The sequence below is a fragment of the Capricornis sumatraensis genome, chromosome 10 (genome assembly GCF_032405125.1).
Source record: "Capricornis sumatraensis isolate serow.1 chromosome 10, serow.2, whole genome shotgun sequence".
In the NCBI taxonomy this organism is placed as follows: domain Eukaryota; kingdom Metazoa; phylum Chordata; class Mammalia; order Artiodactyla; family Bovidae; genus Capricornis; species Capricornis sumatraensis.
In genome coordinates this window covers 100,798,865-100,821,009 of record NC_091078.1, presented here as the reverse complement: position 1 = coordinate 100,821,009, position 22,145 = coordinate 100,798,865, and the positions used below count along the sequence as shown (strand labels likewise).

Genomic DNA, 22,145 nt, shown 5'->3' with positions numbered 1-22,145 from the left:
GTTGCCATTGCCTTCTCCAACGCATGAAAGTGGAAAGTGAAAGTGAAGTCGCTCAGTTGTGTCTGACTCTTAGCGACCCCATGGACTGCAGCCTACCAGGCTCCTCCATCCATGGGATTTTCCAGGCAAGAGTACTGGAGTGGGGAGTCATTGCCTTCTCCCGCTAAGTTAGCTACAGGTCTGCAAACCTGACTGCAGTGGGGCTTGGGGCAAGAATTATAATAAAAACCCAACCTTCAGTCATCAATCTAAAGAGGGCTCCCTCTGACAAAGAAAATGCTAGTGTAGGTGAGAAAGAAAAAAATCTACTTTAAAAAAAAAGGCACCTGAAGTTCAGGCCAAGGAAGAGCCAGGGCACCAGCGAGAGGCCTGTCTCGTCTCAGCTCTGACGTACCTACATGGCGACCGAAACTCTCCCACTTGATCTCAAACCTGCCTGATACTCATCATCAATATTTTATTTTTAATTTTCAGTGTCTTAATACGGCTAGGACAGCTTCCTATCTATCTCATCACATCTAAAAGACACTTACAGTACTCCTTCCCTCATTCAAGAGTTTTACTGAGGGCCTGAGGCGAGGGCTAGCCACTATGTTGAGGCAGATACGTGTGGGACTCGGTCCCTGCCCTCTGGCAGCTCACAGTCCAGCAGCATGACAGATAGTGTGTGCAAGGGAGTGAGAAGGGGAGTGAGGCGGGGGAGGCCGGGGGCAAGGCCAGTGAGCTCAGAGGGGACAAGTCACACCTGAAACACCAGGAGAAGGCCTCTCCATGGACGCAGGGCTTTGACAACGAGAGAGTCTCTTAGCATCCCCACAGGCAGGACCTACTTCAGGAAATCCAAACAACACGAGGACAAAGACAGACACAGGAACACTTCTGGGTCTGTTTGCTTAGAGGGACTGTCTGGTGAAAACCAGAGGAGCTCAGCGGGACCACCGGCTCATGAGGAAAATAGGGGAAGATGAGGCAGGAAAGGTGGACTGGGGGCAGAAGGAGGACGTCTTGAGCTCTTGATCAGTGAACGGCACGGGGAACGGCACGGGGCTGAGGCAGATCCTTGCGGGGTGGAGACCGTCACTGACCACAAGCGAGAGGACCAGAGTCTGCACTGCCGCGGTAGCTCTGGCAATGAACTAAAACACAGACAGAAAGTGTACCAGGAAGAAAAACTGAGGAAGTGAGGAATCCAGAATTACTCTGAGGCGCCACAGAGCTAAGAAAACCTGGAGGAGGTCCTGATTTGGGAAGTGCAGGGGTGGGGGACGGTGAAGATGCGGAGATGTCCTGAAATCTCTGGAAGGCTTAAGACACCTAAATGAGCCTGAATTTCGCAGTGGTCTATCGTAACATGAACATCAGATTTTCTTATTGGATAATAAAACGCTCCTCAAAGTTTCTCTGACCTTTGTCCTTTGACCCTGGAAGAAATCGCTGTAGTGTTTGAGCGAGGAAACCAGCACCATGGTCTCATCATACTTGATTAGGAAGTAAGGCAGCGCTGGGACTCCTTCTGTCTGACAAAGGTCATCATACGCGTGCTCGAGGGCTTGAATCTGAAATCAGGAAACACTGAGTTATTCTCCAGACAACTACTTACCTAGCTCTGAACTGAGAAAAATTAACATACAGTAAAAGGTACTTTCAGGCCAGAAGACTGGAAATGATTGCTCACATCCCTGTTCCTCTCTTGCAGCAACCAAACCTAAGAGTGCCCCAAATCATACCACCTCACTCTGAGATAATGCATGGCGGAGTGTCTCAGACAGGAGCACACACAAATATTTTACGGCACCCTTAGCGTGATGGCGCCCGGTTCCCTAAGATGCCACCACAAAGGTTTAGAGAGGTGTCCAGACACTAAGTCTCGCCTGTGATATCCAAGCATGAATCTACCACGGATGGATATTGCCCTGACCCCTTCTATAATCTTCAATAGCTCCCTTGAGACACGCTTTCTCTTACTTATCATACAAGTGACTCATTCACAAAGCACAATTCAAGGCTGTTTATAGCACGTCCATAGCGATTTGTCACAATACTTTGAGAACATTTTTGTTCCCATGAAGAGAAACCTCAAACCCATCAGTACTCAATCCCCAGGCCTAGTCTTTTGTTCCCACTTACAGTTCTCCTTAGAAAATTCATTCCACAGAACCACATCTTTTGATTTATCTTAGCAAATGAGCTTTTTAATTAACAAGGGCTCTCCCTGGCTTCGGATTTCTGGGCTTTAGTGAGTCACATGCTTCGTGAATTCAAGTCATCTTGACACTCAGCATTTGCCTCGACGACAATCAGAATTTGGCGGCTGAGGGCCTGTCTTCTACCAGCTTGATGGTTTGCACTGCTGTTCTGGGAACCACCTCTAATGGCCTTATTATCTCCCTTAAACTGCAAGGACTAGCTCTGCAGGGACCGTCCCTAACGCAGAGGTTCTGCAACTTGGCATAAAGGAAGGAAGACGGCTTCTCTTTGGTTGCAAAGAGTCTCTCCACTGAGAGTGGAGATCACACTTGGGCAAATTCCCACAGTCTTTCAAAGTGTTCCTGTAATTCCTCCCTACTGGCTTAGCACCTCAGCACAGGTCACGAGGACCTGGACCTACTAGCTTAGCACCTCAGCACAGGTCACGAGGACCTGGACAAGTCCTGCTGACCACGCTTCACACGTGCTTACGAAACACTGTGCAAGGAAGTCTGCTCTTAGTGCCGCCTTTGGAGGATTCCACAGAGCCCGCCTCCCCACCCAGACAAGGGCAGGTCTGTCTTTAGAATGAGCTAGATGAACGACTCATGCACATTTAAACTCAGTTTGATCTGCATTTTGTTTTATTTGTTGATACCTGTTTTGGCAAAAACCACTGATCCAAGCCCACTGGCCCCTGAATGAGGGGTATGCTCTCTGGAAGGCAGAGGGCGGGGGAGCAGAACCAGTAGTAGAAATGGTACTTCTTTAGATCCTGGAAGAAACAGGACAACACATCAGAATGGCACGGTGATCACACGGAAACGCGCCTACGAACGCTAACTGCCCAACAGCTACGTGAGACAGACAAACTAACGCACGCCAGATAAAACCGGCTTGTCAGACGACAGAACCCCCGGGTTTATCTGAAATGTCCCCACACATCACACACTAATGTATCAGGATAGACACATTTTATCAACCACTTCCTAACAGGAAGTATCCAAAAAGTAACTGATGTTTGTTGTCACCATTGTTCAACATATAAAATCACCCCGGGAGGTAACTATTATCTGCCCCTTTTATAGACAGAAAACTGAAGCCTACAGAGGGGTGGAAAGCTTCAACATAGATACTAAGTGGCAGAAAGGAGAGGCGAATTTTACTTCCAAAATGTAAGCTCTTGTCCACGGTACCAGGCGTACGCAGCGTGCCATCTGTGGAGGCACAACTTCCCCACAGTTACCGCTCCTGTCACAACTGAATGAACTGAGCATGCTACTGAAGTTATTAGAACGAGCTACGCACAACCTGAGATAATATAACAGTGTTTTCAGAAATGTCGTACTGGTGAAATTCAAGTCAACAACTAAGCACTTGCTGTGTACAAGGCAAAATGTTAGATACTCCGGCAGTAAGAAGACGAAGAAAATGCAGTCCAGCCCTCACGGAGCTCAGTCACTGCAGGGAACAGAGGAAACAAGTATGTGAGTAGCTGGATGACTCACAGAAGAGGTTCCAAGAACTAGGGTGCGCCGACGACAGAGGAGGGCGTGCCTTCAGGGGTGTGTGTGACTGCTCCCCAGCCAGGGGAAGCGAGAAAGGGCCTGTGACTTGTGAGGCTGTCCCCACTCAGGCCCAGTGTTCTCGTCTCTGAATTTCTGTAGCAAATGTGGCCTGAGTCACTCATGTGGGAGGATCCCGTGGCTACGTGGGTACTCGACAGCTTCCCCACCAGCCTGTTACCACTGACCACTTTGTAGTTTATGTCGCTACTTGACGTTTCCTCTCGGATCTTGCCAGGAATCAGGAGGGGACGGATGCTTGATGACTTCTCACTGAGGTACGATTAAGGCACCATAAAGGCCACCGGAGTGGACTTATCTGGTGGCGTAGTGGGTAAGAATCTGCCTGCCAATGCAGGGGACCCAGGTTTGATCTCTGGTCTGGGAAGATCCCAGGTGCCTCGGGGTAACTGAGCCTGAGTGCCACGACTACTGGACAGTGCTTTAGCACCCGGGAGCCACAACTGCTGAGGCCACGTGCCCAGGAGCGTGTGCTCCGCAACAAGAGAAGCCACTGCAGTGAGAAGCCCGGGGACCTCCCGGGCACAAGAGAGGAGCCTCCATTCGCTGCAACTAGAGAGAGCCCACACAAGGCAATGAAGCCGAAAAGAGTCACCGTGTTAAAGATGTCAAAGCACATTAAGCGGTTTTCTAGTATACTGACAAGGCTGTACCACCATCCCCACCAATTTCAGAATGTATTCATCGCCCCCAAAAGAAACCCCAATAGCAGAAACTCCCCAGTGGTTTATTAGTTAGAAATACCATTCACAGAAACTGTCCATTCACCTCACTCTCATCCCCTGGAAACCCCTAGCCTACGTTCAGTCTGTATAGATTCGCCTATTCTGGACTTTCCAAACAAATGGGGTCATACTTAGGTGACTTTTTAAAAACAAACTTATACATAAACACATGTCCAGATGAAAAAGACTAGTCATTATAGTTTCCACAGTCTTTATTTCTGTCATGAACTGGTCAACTAAGGACAAATTCCCTTTAACAACAGCAAAGCAAGGTGCAAAATGGAAATTAATGAAGTGTCTGTACCTTGGAGTCCTAGAAAGAACAGAAAGGAAAGGAAAACACCTCTAGAGATTTTTATCTCTTCCGCGTGCTTAAATGATCTGTCATAACTGATCTTTAGCGAAAGGTTAAACGATTCAAGATGAAGGCCTTGGCAGTTTCTAAAAGCTCTTATCAGGTCATCTTCAAGAGTCAAAAGGCTTGAATTTCTTAGGCTGCTTTTCAAGATACAAGAGATCTTGATTACATCAAAAATAAAGCTCTTTATATCTGATGGGTTTCTAAAGACAGAGACTTTTTAATTTTTTTTAAACACAGGCTAAGAATACTCACTAGACAGGGCAACATGGCCAACTTACATAATGACTCTGAGAGATGCCTTAAAACTTTAAATGATATCCAATGCTATTTTCTCATTAAATGCAAGTTGTCCATTAGATTTTACTAGCTAGAACCCTTAATACAGAACATTTATTGATGGTAAAGTAAAAAAAAGAAACTTTAATTAGCATTGCTTTTATTTATCCTTACAAAATTACTCACTTTATAAAATATCAATGCCAAATTGTGTCTAGTAATCCCCTGAGGTATCTGGCGTTTTTCTGTCTTGCCACTGACACACAGAAAGCACTTTAACTTGTTAGGAAATGCGCTCCTTTCAAGGCCCACATGCCCATCGCCCCCCAATCTGGGTATGGCCCCCAGTTTGAATCCTCTCTCTCTCTCCCCTTTGCCTCGGGTGGTACATCAAAGAGGCAGCAGGAGGAAGAAATGGAGGACGAGTTCATGGGGGAGGAAGGAAGGCAAGACCTATATCTTGGCAAACCAAAAAAGAAAAGAAAAATGTAGGGAAGAGGATTAACACCCGGAGCTGACAAAGCTGGGGTGAACAACCAGCGCACTTAATGCGTGTCCACATCAGTGCGTCTACATGCCCACTCCAGTGGGCTATCTTCTAAAGAAATAAGCGGGAAAAGAAAATCAGTGTGGCTGACAATGTTCACTGCAACTTTCTTAAAATAATAGTGAATACTGGGGACTTGCCTTGCAGTCCAGTAGTTCAAACTGCTTCCAGTGCAGGGGTCGTGGGTTCGACCCCTGGTTGGGGAACTAAGATCCCACATGCTGCGTAGCACGGTCAAAAGCAAAATAAAATAGTGAATACTGAAAACAACCGAGATGTAAAAAGGTCTGTAGAACACACACTTGACAGAACACTATAATGTTAACATAATTATAAAGGGCAAACGAGCCTTCTGCGGAGATATATGAAGACACACGCACGCACGCATATGTGTGTATACACGTGCATTCGCATGTGTGTGGGCTGGCACTTCTATTAAAAGCAACCAGCCCTCGCCTTCTGCCATGTTTCCCATCACCGAGGCTCCCTCCCCCTGCTTCCCTGGGCAGCAGGTGTTCCCCCAGTGTGATTTCTTCTCTTCAAAGCCGCCCTTAAAGTTCACTTTAACTAGATCTCACTTACATAAAACATTTGCTTTGTTTAAAAAAAAAAAACAGCAACACAGCTGTGTGGACAAGCTATGCAGGGTGACCCCCCTCTCGTCTAGAAGTCACCTAGGGATGGCTTAGATCCTCGAGTCGTCACTTGTTTCTTATGTCAGTGGACCCAGCAACTGAGCTCTGCGGCGCTGAACTTAAAGATGTTAGCAGCGATGAACCCAGCTCCCGGAACTGGACTTTGTCACGTCCTCAAATGACGAGAGCTGGGTCTCCCTGTCACATAAACCAGGCAACAGCCACCAGCGCGATCGAGGAGAATGAATTAATCTTGCATCAGTGAGAAACGCCAGCCACTACCGGGTCACCAAGCACCCAAGGATTTGTTTAGCAGACGTGACTTGAGAGAAGAGAGCAGCCTGTCCCACCAGCGCCCTGGGCTTGGCCGGGGCAGTCCGCAGTCCACACCCCGCCGAGCCCACAGACTTACCGCAAATGTCAAGAGGAGGAACTTGTTGAGGAGCACGGGGTTGTCCAGGGCAGCCCCCGATTTGATGGATTCCCAGATCTGCCGGGAGGAGAAGCAGCGTCAAGGCAGGTCCCGGGGTCTCCTCCCGCCTCCCTCCCAGGAGCACACGGAGCTGCGGGGCAGTGCGCCTTCCTGCCCACAGGCCCAGCACACTCATCCTGGGCCCCCTGCAGAGACAGAGGAAAGTCCAGAAGCATCCTCTCTCTTGCGGGGTCTCAGCATCAGGGAGGAAACCCAGCCTGTTCACGCCTTGGTTCCTGCCTTCCACAGATGTTTACTCACTGTCAACTACAGAGCAAGCACATCGGGGCTACAGAAGTGAGAGGCACACTCCCCGCCCTCCAGACGCTAAGAGCCTGGGAGAGAGCCGGGCACCCATGTCTGCATGCCACCAGGCAGCAGGGGACCTCGCAGACGGGCGGACAGGACCTGGGAGAAGCCCTGACCTCGGCTAAGGATAGGCGCCAGGAAGGAGCCAGGGATGGGCTCCAGAGGCCGTGATCTGAACTATGTACAGGGCATTTCTTAAAAGCCTTATTTGGGATAATCTTTCCCTGAAGAGAAAAAAAAATCAAGTCTATGGATACTCGGGAAGGGCTGTGACTGGAAGCAGAAGCGGGCCCTGGTCACACGTTTCAGGAACTAAGACCAGTGGCTAAACTTTGTGCCACTAAGCAAACCAGCAGCTGTGCCACCAGAAACCCCGGCACACACGCGAGCGGAAGAGGGAAACAAGCAGCGAGAAGGTCCTGCTGTGGAAACAACGAGCTTGGAGAAGTTGGAGCCCAGGAGAGTGGGCCCCGCTTCTGACAAACCGAAGGGGAGGCTGAGCCCCGGACACGGGACAGGGCTGGGATTCCCGTGGGGAGCAGCCTGCTGTTTCCAATGACAGCCTAAGACCCGGCCCACTCTCTAGAGACCCACTCTCCTGACCCACTCTCTCGAGATGGCCTCTGAAACACGCAGGAGCCCATGAGCAGTCACGCCGCAGGCCGAGGAAAGCAACCATCGCCCCCATCACGAGGGGCGGGGCGGACGCCTTCCTCAGGCCCGAGGAAGGGGACGCCCCTCTCTGACCACGGCCCCCACATAGCTAAAACTCACTGGGGTGAAGCTCGTCGATGATGTGGGTGGCAGAGAGGGCGGGGATAAGCCACCTGCCCCCCACTCATTCCTCACACTAACTCAGACGTGAATAAGGAAAGGAAGGACACTCAAGGCAGAGAAAAACATCGAGTTCCAGGGAGAAGGGGCCACAGAAAGCGGTGAAAGGAGGAATGTTCCCTGATGTGCCGTGAGTGGTCAGAGACGGTGAGGGCAAGGGAGATGGGACGGGAGGCCACGGGGCCACGGAGGCCGGGCTGTCCCACGGGGCCTTTCCATTTAGCCCTGAGGGCGCGCGGGAGACATGATGGGCTCTGACAGCTGACAGCACTCAGGACTAAAAAGCCTCTTCAGGGGGCACTAGGAACAGAGAACCCAAATCCACGAGACACAGGCACGGAGCCGGCGCACTCAGAGAGGCTGAGCTAACTGGGGAGAGCCGGCGAGTGCGTCCGTTCTCTGCTGTGACCTTCTCCTCAGGCAAGAGCCCGGCTGTCTCCTCCTTGACCCACCCATCACTGCAGAAGGCCCTGAGCAGCTTGAGCGCCGGGTACACGCTAGCTTCTGTGACAGAGTCAGACACTTGGTCTGCGACCGTGTGCCCACGGGACCATGGACAAGACAACGGGTACATTGCGTTTCCCAGCTAACCTCGTTTGCTGCTTCTTCCAGAAGTAGCTTCTTATCTGCAGCCTTGAAAGCCTCGAGTGTGTTGGTATTATACAGCGTGCCGACCGCCGGACAGCAGCGGGCTGGGGTGGGCGCACTCCTGGGCACGAGAGAAACATGGTTAATGGGCACAGCTGGGACGCGGAGAGCCAGCAAACGACAAACAAACCAGAAGACAGTCAGAGACAAGGACCATGCTCTACAGGGCAAAGAGAAGGCTGGTTTACATTTCTCTGGAAAATGACGAATATCACTGCTTCAAGGGTAAAAACGTGCGCTCTACCCCCAAAAGCCTCTCTATTCCCCTTCCCCTAATGTCTCTGCATGCTGTCTTTCCGCTGCCCCCCGCCCCCCGCCCGCCAATATAAGCTCTTTCCTATTTAAAAAAATTCTTTCCCATCTTTAAACTGAAAGAGAGATTTTATTTACTGAGCTTCTACTGGACCTGGGTATAAGGTTTCGGTTCTGAAAGGAGTCTGTTCTCCCTCTTGAAGGATTAAGTAACTTGCTTAAGGTCATATAACAGGCAGGGCAGGGGTCTCAACTCAGAACTGTTGACTCGAAGGGTCTGTGTTGCCCACTCCCCACTCAAGCACTCCCAGGCTTCAGCACCCTGCTGCAAATCCTCCTCTTCCAGGAAGCCATCCATCCATCCCCCCCTTCTCTGATCATGAGCATAGTTATTTTAGAGTGTTGCCAAGACCAACAATCACACCCCTTGGGGGACAGGAAGCTCTCCAAAGGCAGGGGCATGCCGCCTCCTCCTGACTGCACTGCACGCTGGACATCTGCATGGCCATGTCGTGCCGCGTGGGTGTCACATTCTACATTGTCCCCTTCCCCTCCAGTCCCCCGGCCTCAGAGTAACCCAGGTCAGGAGATGAGAAAGATAAGATGATTCTGAGCACAACCCAGATGTGGGAAAACCTGGTGTCACCTCCGAAATGATTAATTTGCATTTCAGAGGTTGTGTGTGTGGGCTGAGTTGCTCAGTCCGTGTTTGACTCCTTGTGAGCTTAGGGACTGTGGCCTGCCAGGCTCCTCTGCCCATGGGCTTCTCCAGGCAAGAACACTGCAGTGAGTTGCCACTCCCTTCTCCAGGGGATCTTCCCGACCCAGGGACTGAACCCACATCTCCTGCATTGGCAGGCGGGTTCTTTACCATTGAGCCACCTGGGAAGCCCTTCAGAGGTTACAGCTGTTAACTGAAAATAGCGGTCATCTTATCACAAGATGCACACTGTGGTCACAACCACTGTGGAGAGGATGCTCACTGCTCACACCGATGGCAGCTCTTCAGACCCAGCGTTTCTCCCTTCCGAGTCTCAGTAGAATGGGGTTCGGGGAGGAGGGCTTAGAGAGCTCTAAACCCTCAGCAGGTGTGGAGGGTGCAACGGGCGCGGAGGTTCTGCCAAATGCTGTCTCTAAGGCTCAAATGCCAAGTCCTGGGAGAAGCAACTTCCAAAGGCCAGAGCTTGCCTCTGGGAGCTGATGAGTCAGTGGCTCATAGGCTGTATCTGTCACCACTCTGCGACAACAGAAGAATATTCCTCACTCGGGTGAGATGAGGACATCAAGGACAGACTTGAGGAGAAAAAAGAAATCAGAAAAGGATAAGACTAGGCTGAGAGGGAAGAAAAAGGAAGCGCAGCAGCTGGTAAACCAGGCTTCTGCAGGCAGACGTGGTTCTACACGCAGACATGGCCTCATGAAATGGCTACAGAAACAGAGAAGGATGCTCTGATCGAATATGGTACCCTCCCTCCCAGCATCCAGATGTCCTGGGTGTGCGAATGCTGGGCCGAAGCCTTGCTGTGAGAGCAGAGGAAACTAAAGCATGCGAACTCAGGCAGCTGCTAGGACATCGGCCCTCGTGTGAGCTCATTAGTGAGTCTCAGAGACTTTCAGAGGAGAAGCATTTTTCAAGGCTTAAAGTTCCACCCAGGGAGGTGGCCAGAGGAAAGAACTTAAAATGTGATCGTGGGAGGGTAAGCCAGTCCAGTAGTTTCTCCAGGTTCAAGTTCCACTTGTTCCAGAAAGAGGTGGCTCAGAGGAGGACTGGAAAGAGCCCTAAACTTGGAAACCAGAGAGTTTCCAAATCCTGCGCCTGGACACGTATGAGTTTAGTTTGCTGTGATGCCATTGCTGTGAAATGTCCAGGGCAGCCAAATCCATAGAGACAGACAGCAGAGTTGTGGCTGCCCAGCGCGGGGGACAGGCAGAAGGGGAGGGATGGGGAGTGACTGCGAAGGGTGCAGGGCTTCCCTCTGGAGTGGCAAAAATGTGCAGTGGTGGCGGCTGCACCTCGTGAACATATTAAGACGTGCTGAATTGTGCACTTTAAATGGGTAAACTGTATGGTACATAAAGTGAAGTGAAGTCGCTCAGTCGTGTCCGACTCTTAGCAACCCCATGGACTGTATCCTACCAGGCTCCTCCATCCATGGGATTTTCAGGCAAGAGTACCGGAATGGGCTGCCATTTCCTTCTCCAGATCTTCCCAACCCAGGGGTAGAACCTGGGTCTCCTGCATTGTAGGCAGACGCTTTACTGTCTGAGCCACCAGGAAAGTCCACATGGTACGTACGTAAAGTATACCTCAATAAAGCTGTTTTAGAAAACTAGAATTAGACATCTTCCCCACGTCCTACAGCCTACAGTGAACTCTAACTAGTTAGTGAACACACTAACCCGAGTTGGGGAAAACATGAGATCCTACAAAGGCCTGAAGCCTGGCACGTTCTCTCTGGACACCAGGCCCTCAACATCACTCAGGCTCACAGTGATGACTCAGGAAAGTCTGAGAGCTGTTATGGAACCTCCTGGGCAAAGGCAGACACGTGGCCAGATCCTCCAGAACAGATAGGCAGTGACGGTGGCTGGGATGGAACGAATCTAGAGAAGCCTTTACTACGTGTGCGCAGTCTCATCTGCCTGAGGGGAGCTCTGGCATCTAAGTCACATTCAGTCTAGGGGCCTGACTGCATGATCCCCTGCTTTCTGTAACCATCTCTGAGCTTTTGTTCATCGCGTCCTCTATCGGGGCCCATGGGTGCCTTTCCACCAGCCATGCCACTTCCCATTTTGACAGCCAGGCCCTCAGACTGCTTGCCATTGACGCCAACGGCTATCTGAGTGGCCAGTCCATGTCGGACCTGAGTGAGGTGCTGGCAAGATGGTGGAGAATAAGCGGGCCCGTGCCCTGCACAGATGATCTAGCAAATGAGCCCTATTTCCTCTGAAAAGGTCTCTGAACACAAGGGTATGCCTTCTATTTATCTTACTAAGCCCAACTTGAAGCTTAGAAAAGGAAAATATGTCTTATCACTAATTAGGTAAATGTTGTGATTCCCTAGTGGTCCAGTGATTAAGAATCTGCCTGGCAATGCAGGGGACAACCGTTCAGTCCCTGGTCCAGGAAGATCCCACATGCCACGGCGCAATTAAGCCTGTGTACCACAACCTCTGAGTCCCCGTGCCTACAGACCCTGCTCCGCAACAGGGATAAGCCTGAGCACCACATCCAGAGAGCAGCCCCACTCGCCACAACCAGAGAAAGTCTGTAGCAACGAAGACTCAGCACGCCAAAAATTAATTAATTAAAAACGATTTTGAAACGGTGCTATATATTTTAAAAATAAATAACTAGGTAAATGTTCCTCAAAGGAATTTTTTTTTTTCTAACCAGCTTTAAATCCATACAGAGACTGCCCACCAAAGTCTATTTTTCTCTCTTTATATAGAAGTGATGCTCTGATGCTTGTAGCTCAGCACCATGTCTCAGCCTCCCCTACAAGACGGTGAGGCCTCGGCTCTGCCTAATGGAACGCGAGTGGGGTGATACATGCCCCCCAACCCCACGCTCACCCAGGCCATTAAGGGTCTTTAAGAGAGTTGGGTGTGTCTCCTCAGATTTCCACTTTGGTTCTCTTGTGCCTCCTCTTTTTTGCCACCGGAAGGCGACAATTCCATTCTCAGCAGCACACAAGCCCTCCAGGATGATGGAGCCACAAGACAGAAAAAGACTGGACCACCTCCGACCCCAACCCCCACCTGGACTACTAAGCAGGTAAGAAACAGACTCCCTCTGTGTTAGGGCCATTACATATCGGGGGCTGGTTCATCAGCGTGCCAGCCTAAGACAGCTCCCTCTAGGGCAGGACAGTCGGTGCCTGATCAGTCAAGTGTGACTGATAATTCAGCCAAAACAAGGTAGATAACAGGATCCTGTGATGCCAACTGCTGGTAGAGATTCATCTGGCTTCCGGGATCTCAGAGTGAAAGGGGTTTCTCTGGTGCTGTGCAAAGCTGAGGTACACCTGGCATCTATAGATGAGGACTCGGGCTGTTAGCTCTCTAAACTGCATCTTATGCTTCTCTGTATCCCCAGGGCCCAGCACATTCTATCATCAAGACACAGTGGAAGCAATCAATAAGCATTTCTGAACCAACTATCAGCCCCCCACGTTTGCTCCAGCACTGCATACCCTGTGACGCTAATACCTGTCTTCCACCTCCATGCAGAGCTCCTCCAGAGTCCCCTGTTTGCTTAAGTCTTTGTATTTCTACCACCTACACATCTGCACATAAGAAACATTCAGTGTTTGATGAATAAATGCGCAGAGATTTTCCCTATAAACCCACGCAGATGCTCAGCAATAAACGCAAAGAAAGAACAATCATGAGAAAAACAATGTGGATACAAAGACCTCGTTTCTCCAGAGGAGCTCCGAGTGCTTTCAGTGAACTTCCTGACTGTCTCAGTCTGCCCCAGCAGAGGTTGTACCACACCACAGACTGGGGGGCTGCCAAACAACAGATGTTTATCCCTCACGGCTCTGGAAGCTGGAAGTCCAAGATCAAAGCACCAGCTCCTGGCGAAGAGCTTCTTCCGCTTCAGCTGTGTCCTCGCAGGGTGGAGGGGGTAAGCTAGGTCTCTGGGGTTCCCGTCATTAACCCCATGCATGAGAGCCCTGCCCTCACCACCTCCCAAAGGCCCACTTCTTCAGACCGTAACCTTGGGCCCTGGGTTTACAACATATGTGCTTCTGAAGAACACCAACGTTTAGACCATGGCACCAGCCATCCTAAGAAAGGGGGCATCAATCACAGACTTTTACAAAAAAGTTAAATAAAAAAAAAAAGAAAGGAAGAAAATCAGACTTTTAAAACTGAAAGGAACATTTAGAAGCTGGGAGCTGCGGATGAGGAAACCGAAGCTGAGAAAATGAAAAAGACTCATTCCAGGTAAGGCAGTTAATCAGGGGCAGATTCCAAGCCATCAAGCTTCCAATCCAGGACTCCCATGTCGTAATTCTTGCTCATCTCCCCCAGTGCCTGCCGTGGAGCCTCACGCATGGTGAATATTCAGCAGCTAACTGACAAACGATGATCAAGAAAATCGGGCCATCTGGGTGAAAACCACAGCCACAGGATCACAGACTTTATCTCCTTCAACTAAAATTTCAGGATTGTAAGGTTTAAGAAACCTGGATTTTGCAACAAGATCGAGCCTAACTTCTGTGAATAGTTTTTTTTTTTTTTTCTGTAATTAGTTGTGCCAAAGAATAAAATTACTGAAACTCAAAAAATAATAAGCTTTCATCTAGTGTCAGAAGAGACAGGAGCCGGCTTCCCTGGTGGCTCAGTGGATAAGAATCCGCCTGCCAATGCAGGAGACACAGGTTCGATCCTTGATCTGGGAAGATCCCACGTGCTGCAGAGCAACTAAGCCCTAAGCCCGTGTGCCACTACTGAGTCTGTGCTCTAGAGCCCACGGGCTGTGACTGCTGCAGCACACGCACCCTAGAGCCTGCGCCCTACAACAAGAGAAGCCCCCGCAATCAGAAGCCCACACAACTAGAGAGGGGCCCGCATGTGCCACAACTAGAGAGGAGCCCACACAGCAGCAAGACCCAGCACAGCCATAAATAAATAAGTCAAATTATACATTAAAAAACAAAAAACAGATAGGAATGAGGGCAGCTGGTGAGGAATGCTGGACCCTCCAGGTTATACTAGAACTACACTACCCCATTTATTAGCCTCAGATAATTTAAGACTGTACGCCGAATGCATTTTCCTCATTATTTTGTGATTGCTCCAAAAGTCAGTCAGTCTTTGCCAATGCAGGAGAGAGATGACTAGGATTTTTTGCTTTGACGCGCAGTCACAAGGATTTATTATGGAGCAAGAAAGCTCTGAAGGGAATAAGAAACATCAAAACATATCTTTTAAAGGTACAAAGACTAACATCATTTTCCATTCAAGTTGTGCAATTTAGTTTCACAATTTGATTGTGACAGAGGAATAAAATGTATTGACTTTTGAAGAGATTTTTTGTTTTCAAATTCCAGGGAGACTTTACTTGAAATACCCTGATCTTTGACTACAGAGCAGGCAATGGCACCCCACTCCAGTACTCTTGCCTGGAAAATCCCATGGACAGAGGAGCCTGAAGACTGTAGTCCATAATCCCGTCCCATCACTTCACGGCAAATAGATGGGGAAACAATGGAAACAGGGAGAGACTTTATTTTCTTGGCCTCCAAACTCACTGCAGATAGTGACTGGAGCCATGAAATTCAAAGATGTTTGGTCCTCATAAAAACCGCTGTGACCAACCTAAGCAGCATATTAAGAAGCAGAGACATTACTTTGCCGACAAAGGTCCACAAAGTCAAAGCTGTTATTTTTCCAGTAGTCATGTATGGATGTGAGAGTCGAACTATAACAAAGGCTGAATGATGAAGAATTGATGCTTTTGAACTGTGGTGCTGAAGACTCTTGAGAGACCATTGAACAGCAAGGAGATCAAACCAGTCAGTCCTCAAGGAAATGAACCCTGATTACTCATTGGAAGGACTGATGCTGAAGCTGGAGTCCCAATACTTTGCCCAGCTGATGCGAAGACCTGACTCATTAGAAAAGACTGTGATACTGGGCAAACTGAGGGCAGGAGGAGAAGCGGGCGACAGAGGATGAGATGGTTGGATGGCATCACCGACTCAATGGACATGAGTTTGAGCAAGCTCCGGGAGATGGTGAAGGACAGGGAAGCCTGGCGTGCTGCAGTCCAAGGGTTCACAAGGAGTCGGACACGCCTGAGCGACTGAACAACAACAATGAATCTGACTATCTCCGTATTTAGATGGTCTTTACAAGTACCTCTTCATGTTCCCCCTATCCCCGACCCCCACACAGCAAACACACGAGGGAGCAGAAAAGGATGGCCCCCTCCTGGAAGCCTGTAATCCTCCAGCTCTCGGTTATCTTAAAGCCTCTCAACATGCTTTCTGCTCTGCCCCCAGGCGCAGAATTTAGTTTCTCACACAACCCAGTCAACAATCCCAGCGACCGGAGCGCTGAGCTCTGGGCCTTTCTGATTCGGCCGCTGCTGACCCCCTTCCCTTGCTGAAAACAGCATCTCTGGCTCTTCTTCTCCAGCGAGTCGCGCCTCTCTGGCGAGTTCTGCGTCTCTGCCCTTCCTGATCAGGCCCGGTCCCTGTCACTGCCCTTCCTTCCTTCCCCTCACGCTACAGCCTCTTCCTATCTTACAGCCTGGGCTCTGTCAGCTCTAACTCAACATGTCCTAAACCAAATCTACCTCCTCCCCAAACTACACCCACCTCCTGGCTTCTCGGTTTCTACAGAAAATAGGAAATTGCCCGCAGCTACTCAGACTTCAACCTCAGAAATACAGGTCACTTTTCTCTCACCCTTGTTTCCTAAAGTTAGCCATGTCTAAATGACTTAGGTAAGTCACTTCACCTTTGGACTCGTGGTTTCCTCACCTGTGAAAGGGAAGAAAACCACACCTGGTAGGTCTGAAAGGATTATCTCTAGAAAATAAGTCAGTAATTAACTCAATAAATATGTTTCTTCCCTCCAGCAACTCCCCCATGGTCCCCAATTAGTCAAAGACACCTCTGTGAGGACATTATGTCACGTTTCTTTGTACATCCCTACAATGCTATTGCACAGTAACTTGTATATAGAAGTAGTCTAATAAATGCTCACTGCTGCACCTAATAGGTGATAAATACGTGCTGAAAGAATGAACCAGATAGTCCTGAGCACCTAGCACTTGTCTCCATGCCATGGGAGGTACAACAGAACCACGAGATGCTAGCCCTGCTCTCGGAAACTTCTGGGGATCGCCCCATGGCCCACCTACAATGAAAGTTAAAAACCCTCATTCCTTGCAAAAATCAGCATTCTCTATTTTAGATTTCGATCAAAAAATACTCACATGTCGAAAGCACTGAACTCCAGTGTTAAGCGAGCTGGCAGCCCTGCAGAGTCACCTGGAAGGAAGCATTTACATGTTCACTCATGAGTTAGTCACAGCAGCCTTTGCAACAAAAACATTTGTGGATCACTTTCTTCTGGTGAAGCCCAAAGGGCCCCATCCAATTTCCAGCCACCCGAGCTGAACAAGGACTCAGCAGCAGATGACGGCTTTTGTGAATCCAAGGTATCTGCCAAGAATATTAACCCAAAGACTCACTGGGGAAAATGTTTCTAATCCCCTTCCCCAGCAATACTCAGTGATGGGTATTAACTCTTCCGATTAATACACTGGCTTCTCCCTTTCTTCTCCCAATAAGGAGAAAAGAAATGAACATGGGTCAAAAAGTCAGGAAGTAAAGTAGAAACCAGGGGATACCATTAATGGTAAAAGTCAAGGATATCCCATTCCGAAGGAGAGCTGACCCTACACTGGGCAGAGAAAGTAAGAGAAAAAGAATGGAGTTTCCTATCGCCTACCGTTGTAGTAATAACCCTTAATGTCCTTGGGAGCTTCGTCTAGCCGGTACTCATTCAGCTTCTTCTGGGTTAACTCATGCCAGAAGCCAACATCCAAGGCACTGCTGAAGGGGGCGAACTGCAATCTGGAGAGGCCGGGGTCCCCCATAGCTGCTGCCATTCGCTATCGCCTGCTAGAAACAAATCACGGCAACAATGCACAGGATACGGTGAGAAAGGCCATTTGTAACCACACTTGACACAGAGAAACAGAAAGTGACCAGAGGCTGAGAAGCTGCCTGAAGACATAGCTTTGGAAAGCAACCCCAGGCTCCTGGCCACATTGCCGCAGTCAGCCTCTGGGCGACACAACGGACCTCCTGGGCCTTTACTTCGGGGCATCTTTCTTTCTCACAAGCTGGTCTGACTGATGCGCTAGTGTTATCCCTTCTTCGAGCCATCCTGTGTGGCCCCAGGGAACTTTACAAGCACAAAAACCTGAAGTCCAGCCAGTGACCAACGCCAGCTGTCAGGGTTCTGAGTGAGGCAGCGCTTGAGCACCCCAGCCAGGAAGGATGAAGAAGTTCCCCCACCCAAACCATGGTATCAAAACTGCTTTGAAATCTCACATTTTATCCTTCAAATTCAGGAAATTTACACTTTACTTTATCTACTTTATTTTTTTAATTTTATTTTTTTACTTTGTATTAGGGTATAGCTGACAGACCTAGACAGTGTGTTAAAAAGCAAAGGCATGAGTTTGCTGACAAAGGTTCATATAGTCAAGGCTGTGGTCTTTTCAGTAATCATGTATGGATGTGACAGCTGGACCATAAAGAAGACTAAGTGCGTTAAGAATTGATGCTTTTGAACTGCGGTGCTGAAGAAGTCTCTTGAGAGTCCCCTGGACTGCAAGGAGACCAAACCAGTCAATCTTGAAGGAATCAACCCTGAATATCATTGGAAGGACTCATGCTGAAGCTTCAATATTTTAGCCACCTGATGTAAAGACCTTGGTAAAGACCCTGATGCTGGGAAAGATTGACAGCAGGAGGAGGGGGCAGCAGAGGATGAGATGGTTGGATGGCATCACCGGTTCAAATCATCAAATAAATTTGACCGTCCCGGCCAGCAGGCATACGTTCAATGTAATGCCCTATGTCCCCTGCACACTCTCGTGAGTGGGCGGGGAGGGGACACAGACCTGGGGGTGATGGGGTGGTGGTGCGGGGGGAAGCACAACCCTAGAGGAACTTGCAGTTCCAAAGGCACACGGTGATGAGGTCACTTGAGTCTCCAACTGCCCCAAGACAGATGAGTATGTCTGCAGTGGGATGTATGAGCAGTCACACTAGAGAGGATAAATAAAAGATGACAGGTCATGTCTACTCAGAGAGGTTCTGCGTGAGTTTTGGGCCAAGATTTTTTAAAACCTTTCAGTTCTCTAAACATGTTGGCTATCAGAGAGACAAGGAGCTCTAGTGCAGTAGCAATTACATGGTAAAATGCAAGTGAGCGCCACCTAAACCCGGGAAAAACCAGGCGGAGGAGGCGCGGGCAGGTCAGAGCAGGCAGAAGGCTCCGAGCAGGGCCTGCGCACTCTGCGGCCTTGGCCTGGATGCGCAACATCACACCAGCCAGCACTGAACAAGTGTTTCCACCTCCTTGTGGGCTTATTAAAAAATGAACATGCCTCGGATCCACTTGCTAGGGGGTGGGAGGGGTGGCGGGTTGGGGGAGAAAGGACAGAGAGGGTGGCGGGGACCGGTGCCCCAGGGGGATCCTGATTCGAGTTTGATGCTATCTTGAAGCCTTCAGGACAGCAGCACTCTTACTTCTGGAGTCAGAATTGGCCTGCCAAATGCAGGAGACATGGGTTTGATCCCTGGATCAGGAAGATCCCCTGGAGAAGGAAATGGCAATCCACTCCAGTGTTCTTGCTTGGAGAATCCCATGGACAGAGGAGCCTGGTGGGCTACAGACCATGAGGTCACAAAGAGTCAGACAGGACTGAGCATACACACACAGGCAGACACAGCGACCTCCAAGCCATTTCGAACCCATTTAAATGCACCCTGGGCCCATATGAAACCAGCTCTGGCTTTTGTCTAAAAGGCTCTTCGTAGCTTTGCGCTTGCAGAATGTTCACCTTTTGGGGTCACTCCAGTCTTCACATGGCCCAGAAAAGTCTGTGGGTCCCGGGCACTGTGCCTTCAGGGCCCAGTGGAGAAGAGACCCTCATGCTGGCGGCCTGGGGCCCACCCTGTGAGCGACACTGGCATGGAACACCCTCACAGTCACCTGCTTGTTTCTGCGGGTTTCTCCATCGCTCCCTTCTCTCTGCCCCTCCACAACACAGCTGGCGTTCTCCTGCTACTGCTGGCTTCTGAAAGCTTCCGCGCTCAGCCCTCTCCTTTGTCTAAGCTTTCCGCAAAGCAAGTTTTTCATTTTATACACCCATTTCCATCTAGATGCCAATGAATCCCAGGATGGTGTTTCTAGCGCTAACCTCCAACCATATATTAAAGTGTCTTCTAAAGGCTGAAACTGAATTTCTCACAGGCATCTTCAGCTTGACAAATCGAAAACTGAATGTTCCTTTCACTGAAACTGTGTCCATTTTCCTTTACGTCCTAGTTTATTAAACAGCACCACCATATAGCCACGAAGAAACCTCAAAGTCATCTTCAAGTCCTCTCTCTCTCACATCCAGTAAGCCACTGCATGCTAGAGGGTCAACAGTCCTCCGCCACGAGATGAGAGTGGAAGTTACGAAGCACAGGCTGGGGCCAGGCGCTGCGGCAGGGGTGGGCGGCTGCATTATTTCCTCCCCAAAGTCCTAAGAAGTGACAGTTCCGGTTTCACAGAAGATGGCACTGACGTTCAGAGAGATAAGAATCAACACCCCAGCAGAACAGCAGTACAAATAGATCTCATCGGAAATCCTCTGTGGGATGGGGCATCAGACCCCTACACATACTTCACAATCAACCGCAAGTTAGTCTTGAAAGTCGACAATAACCCATTTTGATGACCTACTAACATCACCAAGATGTTGAGGTACCACGGAATGTAGCTTGCCAAGCTCCCCTGTTCACGGAATTCTCCAGGCAAGAATACTGGAGTGGGCAGCCAGTCCCTTCTCCAGGGCATCAAAGGTCACCAAGATGAAATTTCACCAGTGCCAAAGACAAAAGAGAAAATTCTATTCCATACAGTACTTGAGCAGCCAGGAAAAAGAGGAGGACCACAGAAGAGAGTGGACTAGAAAGTAATCTGCATAAGAGGCACACTGCTGGGCTTTCCCCGGGGGTCCAGCGGCTAAGACTCCGAGCTCCCACACACCACAAATGAGACCCAGCACAGCCGAACAAACAATATTAAGACAAGTCAGAGGCCCAGGCTTCATTTCTGACATATCTGGTCTTTGAGAAATTCTGAACAGAACCCAAGAGTCCATTTCACAAGAGGATGTGGCTGGTGTCCAGCCGCTGAAGTGCTGCCTTACTGGTTAGGGTGATGGAAAGGTCTTAAGCAACAGCAGCCAACGGGTGATTAGGAAGCTGCTGGAAACATCTAAACAGGATACTCGAGTAAAAAGGTAACACCTAGCACCCGTGCAACGTCTATGTCACACTGTCCCTCAACCAGAAGGGAAGACTTAAGACGTAACGATCACGAGGGAATCCTGGAGGAGGAGGAAGTGAGTCCCAGGGGCAAAGACATTCATGTGTAACCAACCTAGACTCAAACAGTACCTGCGTCCTGAAAAGTCAGGCTTGCCCGGATAATCCCAAATGGTGCAGGAGAGACTTGAGGCCTCGGCTCAGCTTACAAAGCTGAAAGCTTATTTCCACTGATCGTCAACATTTTATTCAGGATGTGAAACCCAAGAGTTTCACACAAGATGGGATTGCATCATTTCTGGTGAAAGAGGAAAGGCTTTGAGTACAGTCTCATTACTTGAAACTGTAATGAACAAGAATCCCAGCAGCAGAAGAGACCCAGTGGTAACCAAAATATCCAGTGAGGAGTTACCTGAAATAATGCAGATGCATGTCAAGCAATACGAACCCTCTGCATCTACCACCCAAACTTACCAATTTTAGGCTTTTCTAGAAATAAAACTCAGGTGATGGCACCCCACTCCAGTACTCTTGCCTGGAAAATCCCATGGATGGAGGAGCCTGGTAGGCTGCAATCCATGGGGTCGCTAAGAGTCGGACATGACTGACCAATTTCACTTTCACTTTTCACTTTCATGCACTGGAGAAGGAAATGGCAACCCACTCGTGTTATTGCCTGGAGAATCCCAGGAATGGGGAGCCTGGTGGGCTGCCGTCTATGGAGTCGCACAGAGTCGGACATGACTGAAGCGACTTAGCAGCAGCAGCAGCAGCAGAAATAAAACTAGGTCACACTCAGCAACTTAAACAAGTTAAGAGCTCAAAAAACACTACCCTATGGTACTTTCCAGAAGTTCCTGTCCAAATGGACCTAACCATTGTGATAGCGCTGTTCTTCACCATTAGGTCCCCCACAGGACGCATGTAATAGTGGTTGCCTCCCAGGAAAGAAGTTCCAGGGGTCAGAGACAGGGCTGTGGACAGACTGATTTTCACTGTGTGTCCTTTCTGCCTTTGGGGTTTTGTACTGTCTAATGTGAGATAGTAACACAGAAATACGTAAAATAAGGAAAGAGAAAAGCCCTGACCCAATGGCAAGAAGAGAAGGAATGAGAGACAGGTGAGAAAACCAGTTCAACTGTTTTGGTTCAGAGAAATAACACATGGAAAACCCTGATGCAAGAACCTTGTCCTACTTATCTTTCTCTAGCACTCAGCACAGTGCCTAGG

General features: G+C 49.3%; 1 protein-coding gene across 2 annotated transcripts in view; it reads right to left on the bottom strand.

Moving 5' to 3' along the window:
- ATG7 (autophagy related 7) overlaps window positions 1–17,470 on the bottom strand; it is a 241,062-nt gene extending 223,592 nt beyond the window's left edge. For both annotated transcript variants that reach the window (XM_068982053.1, XM_068982054.1), the window contains exons 1-6: window positions 17,311–17,470; window positions 16,793–16,847; window positions 8,524–8,641; window positions 6,730–6,807; window positions 2,846–2,962; window positions 1,407–1,556 (exon numbers count right to left, since the gene is read on the bottom strand). In XM_068982053.1, the coding sequence (XP_068838154.1) occupies window positions 1,407–1,556; window positions 2,846–2,962; window positions 6,730–6,807; window positions 8,524–8,641; window positions 16,793–16,847; window positions 17,311–17,470 (678 nt within the window). The remainder of the gene's footprint in view (window positions 1–1,406; window positions 1,557–2,845; window positions 2,963–6,729; window positions 6,808–8,523; window positions 8,642–16,792; window positions 16,848–17,310) is intronic.
- Between the last annotated feature and the right edge of the window lie 4,675 nt (window positions 17,471–22,145).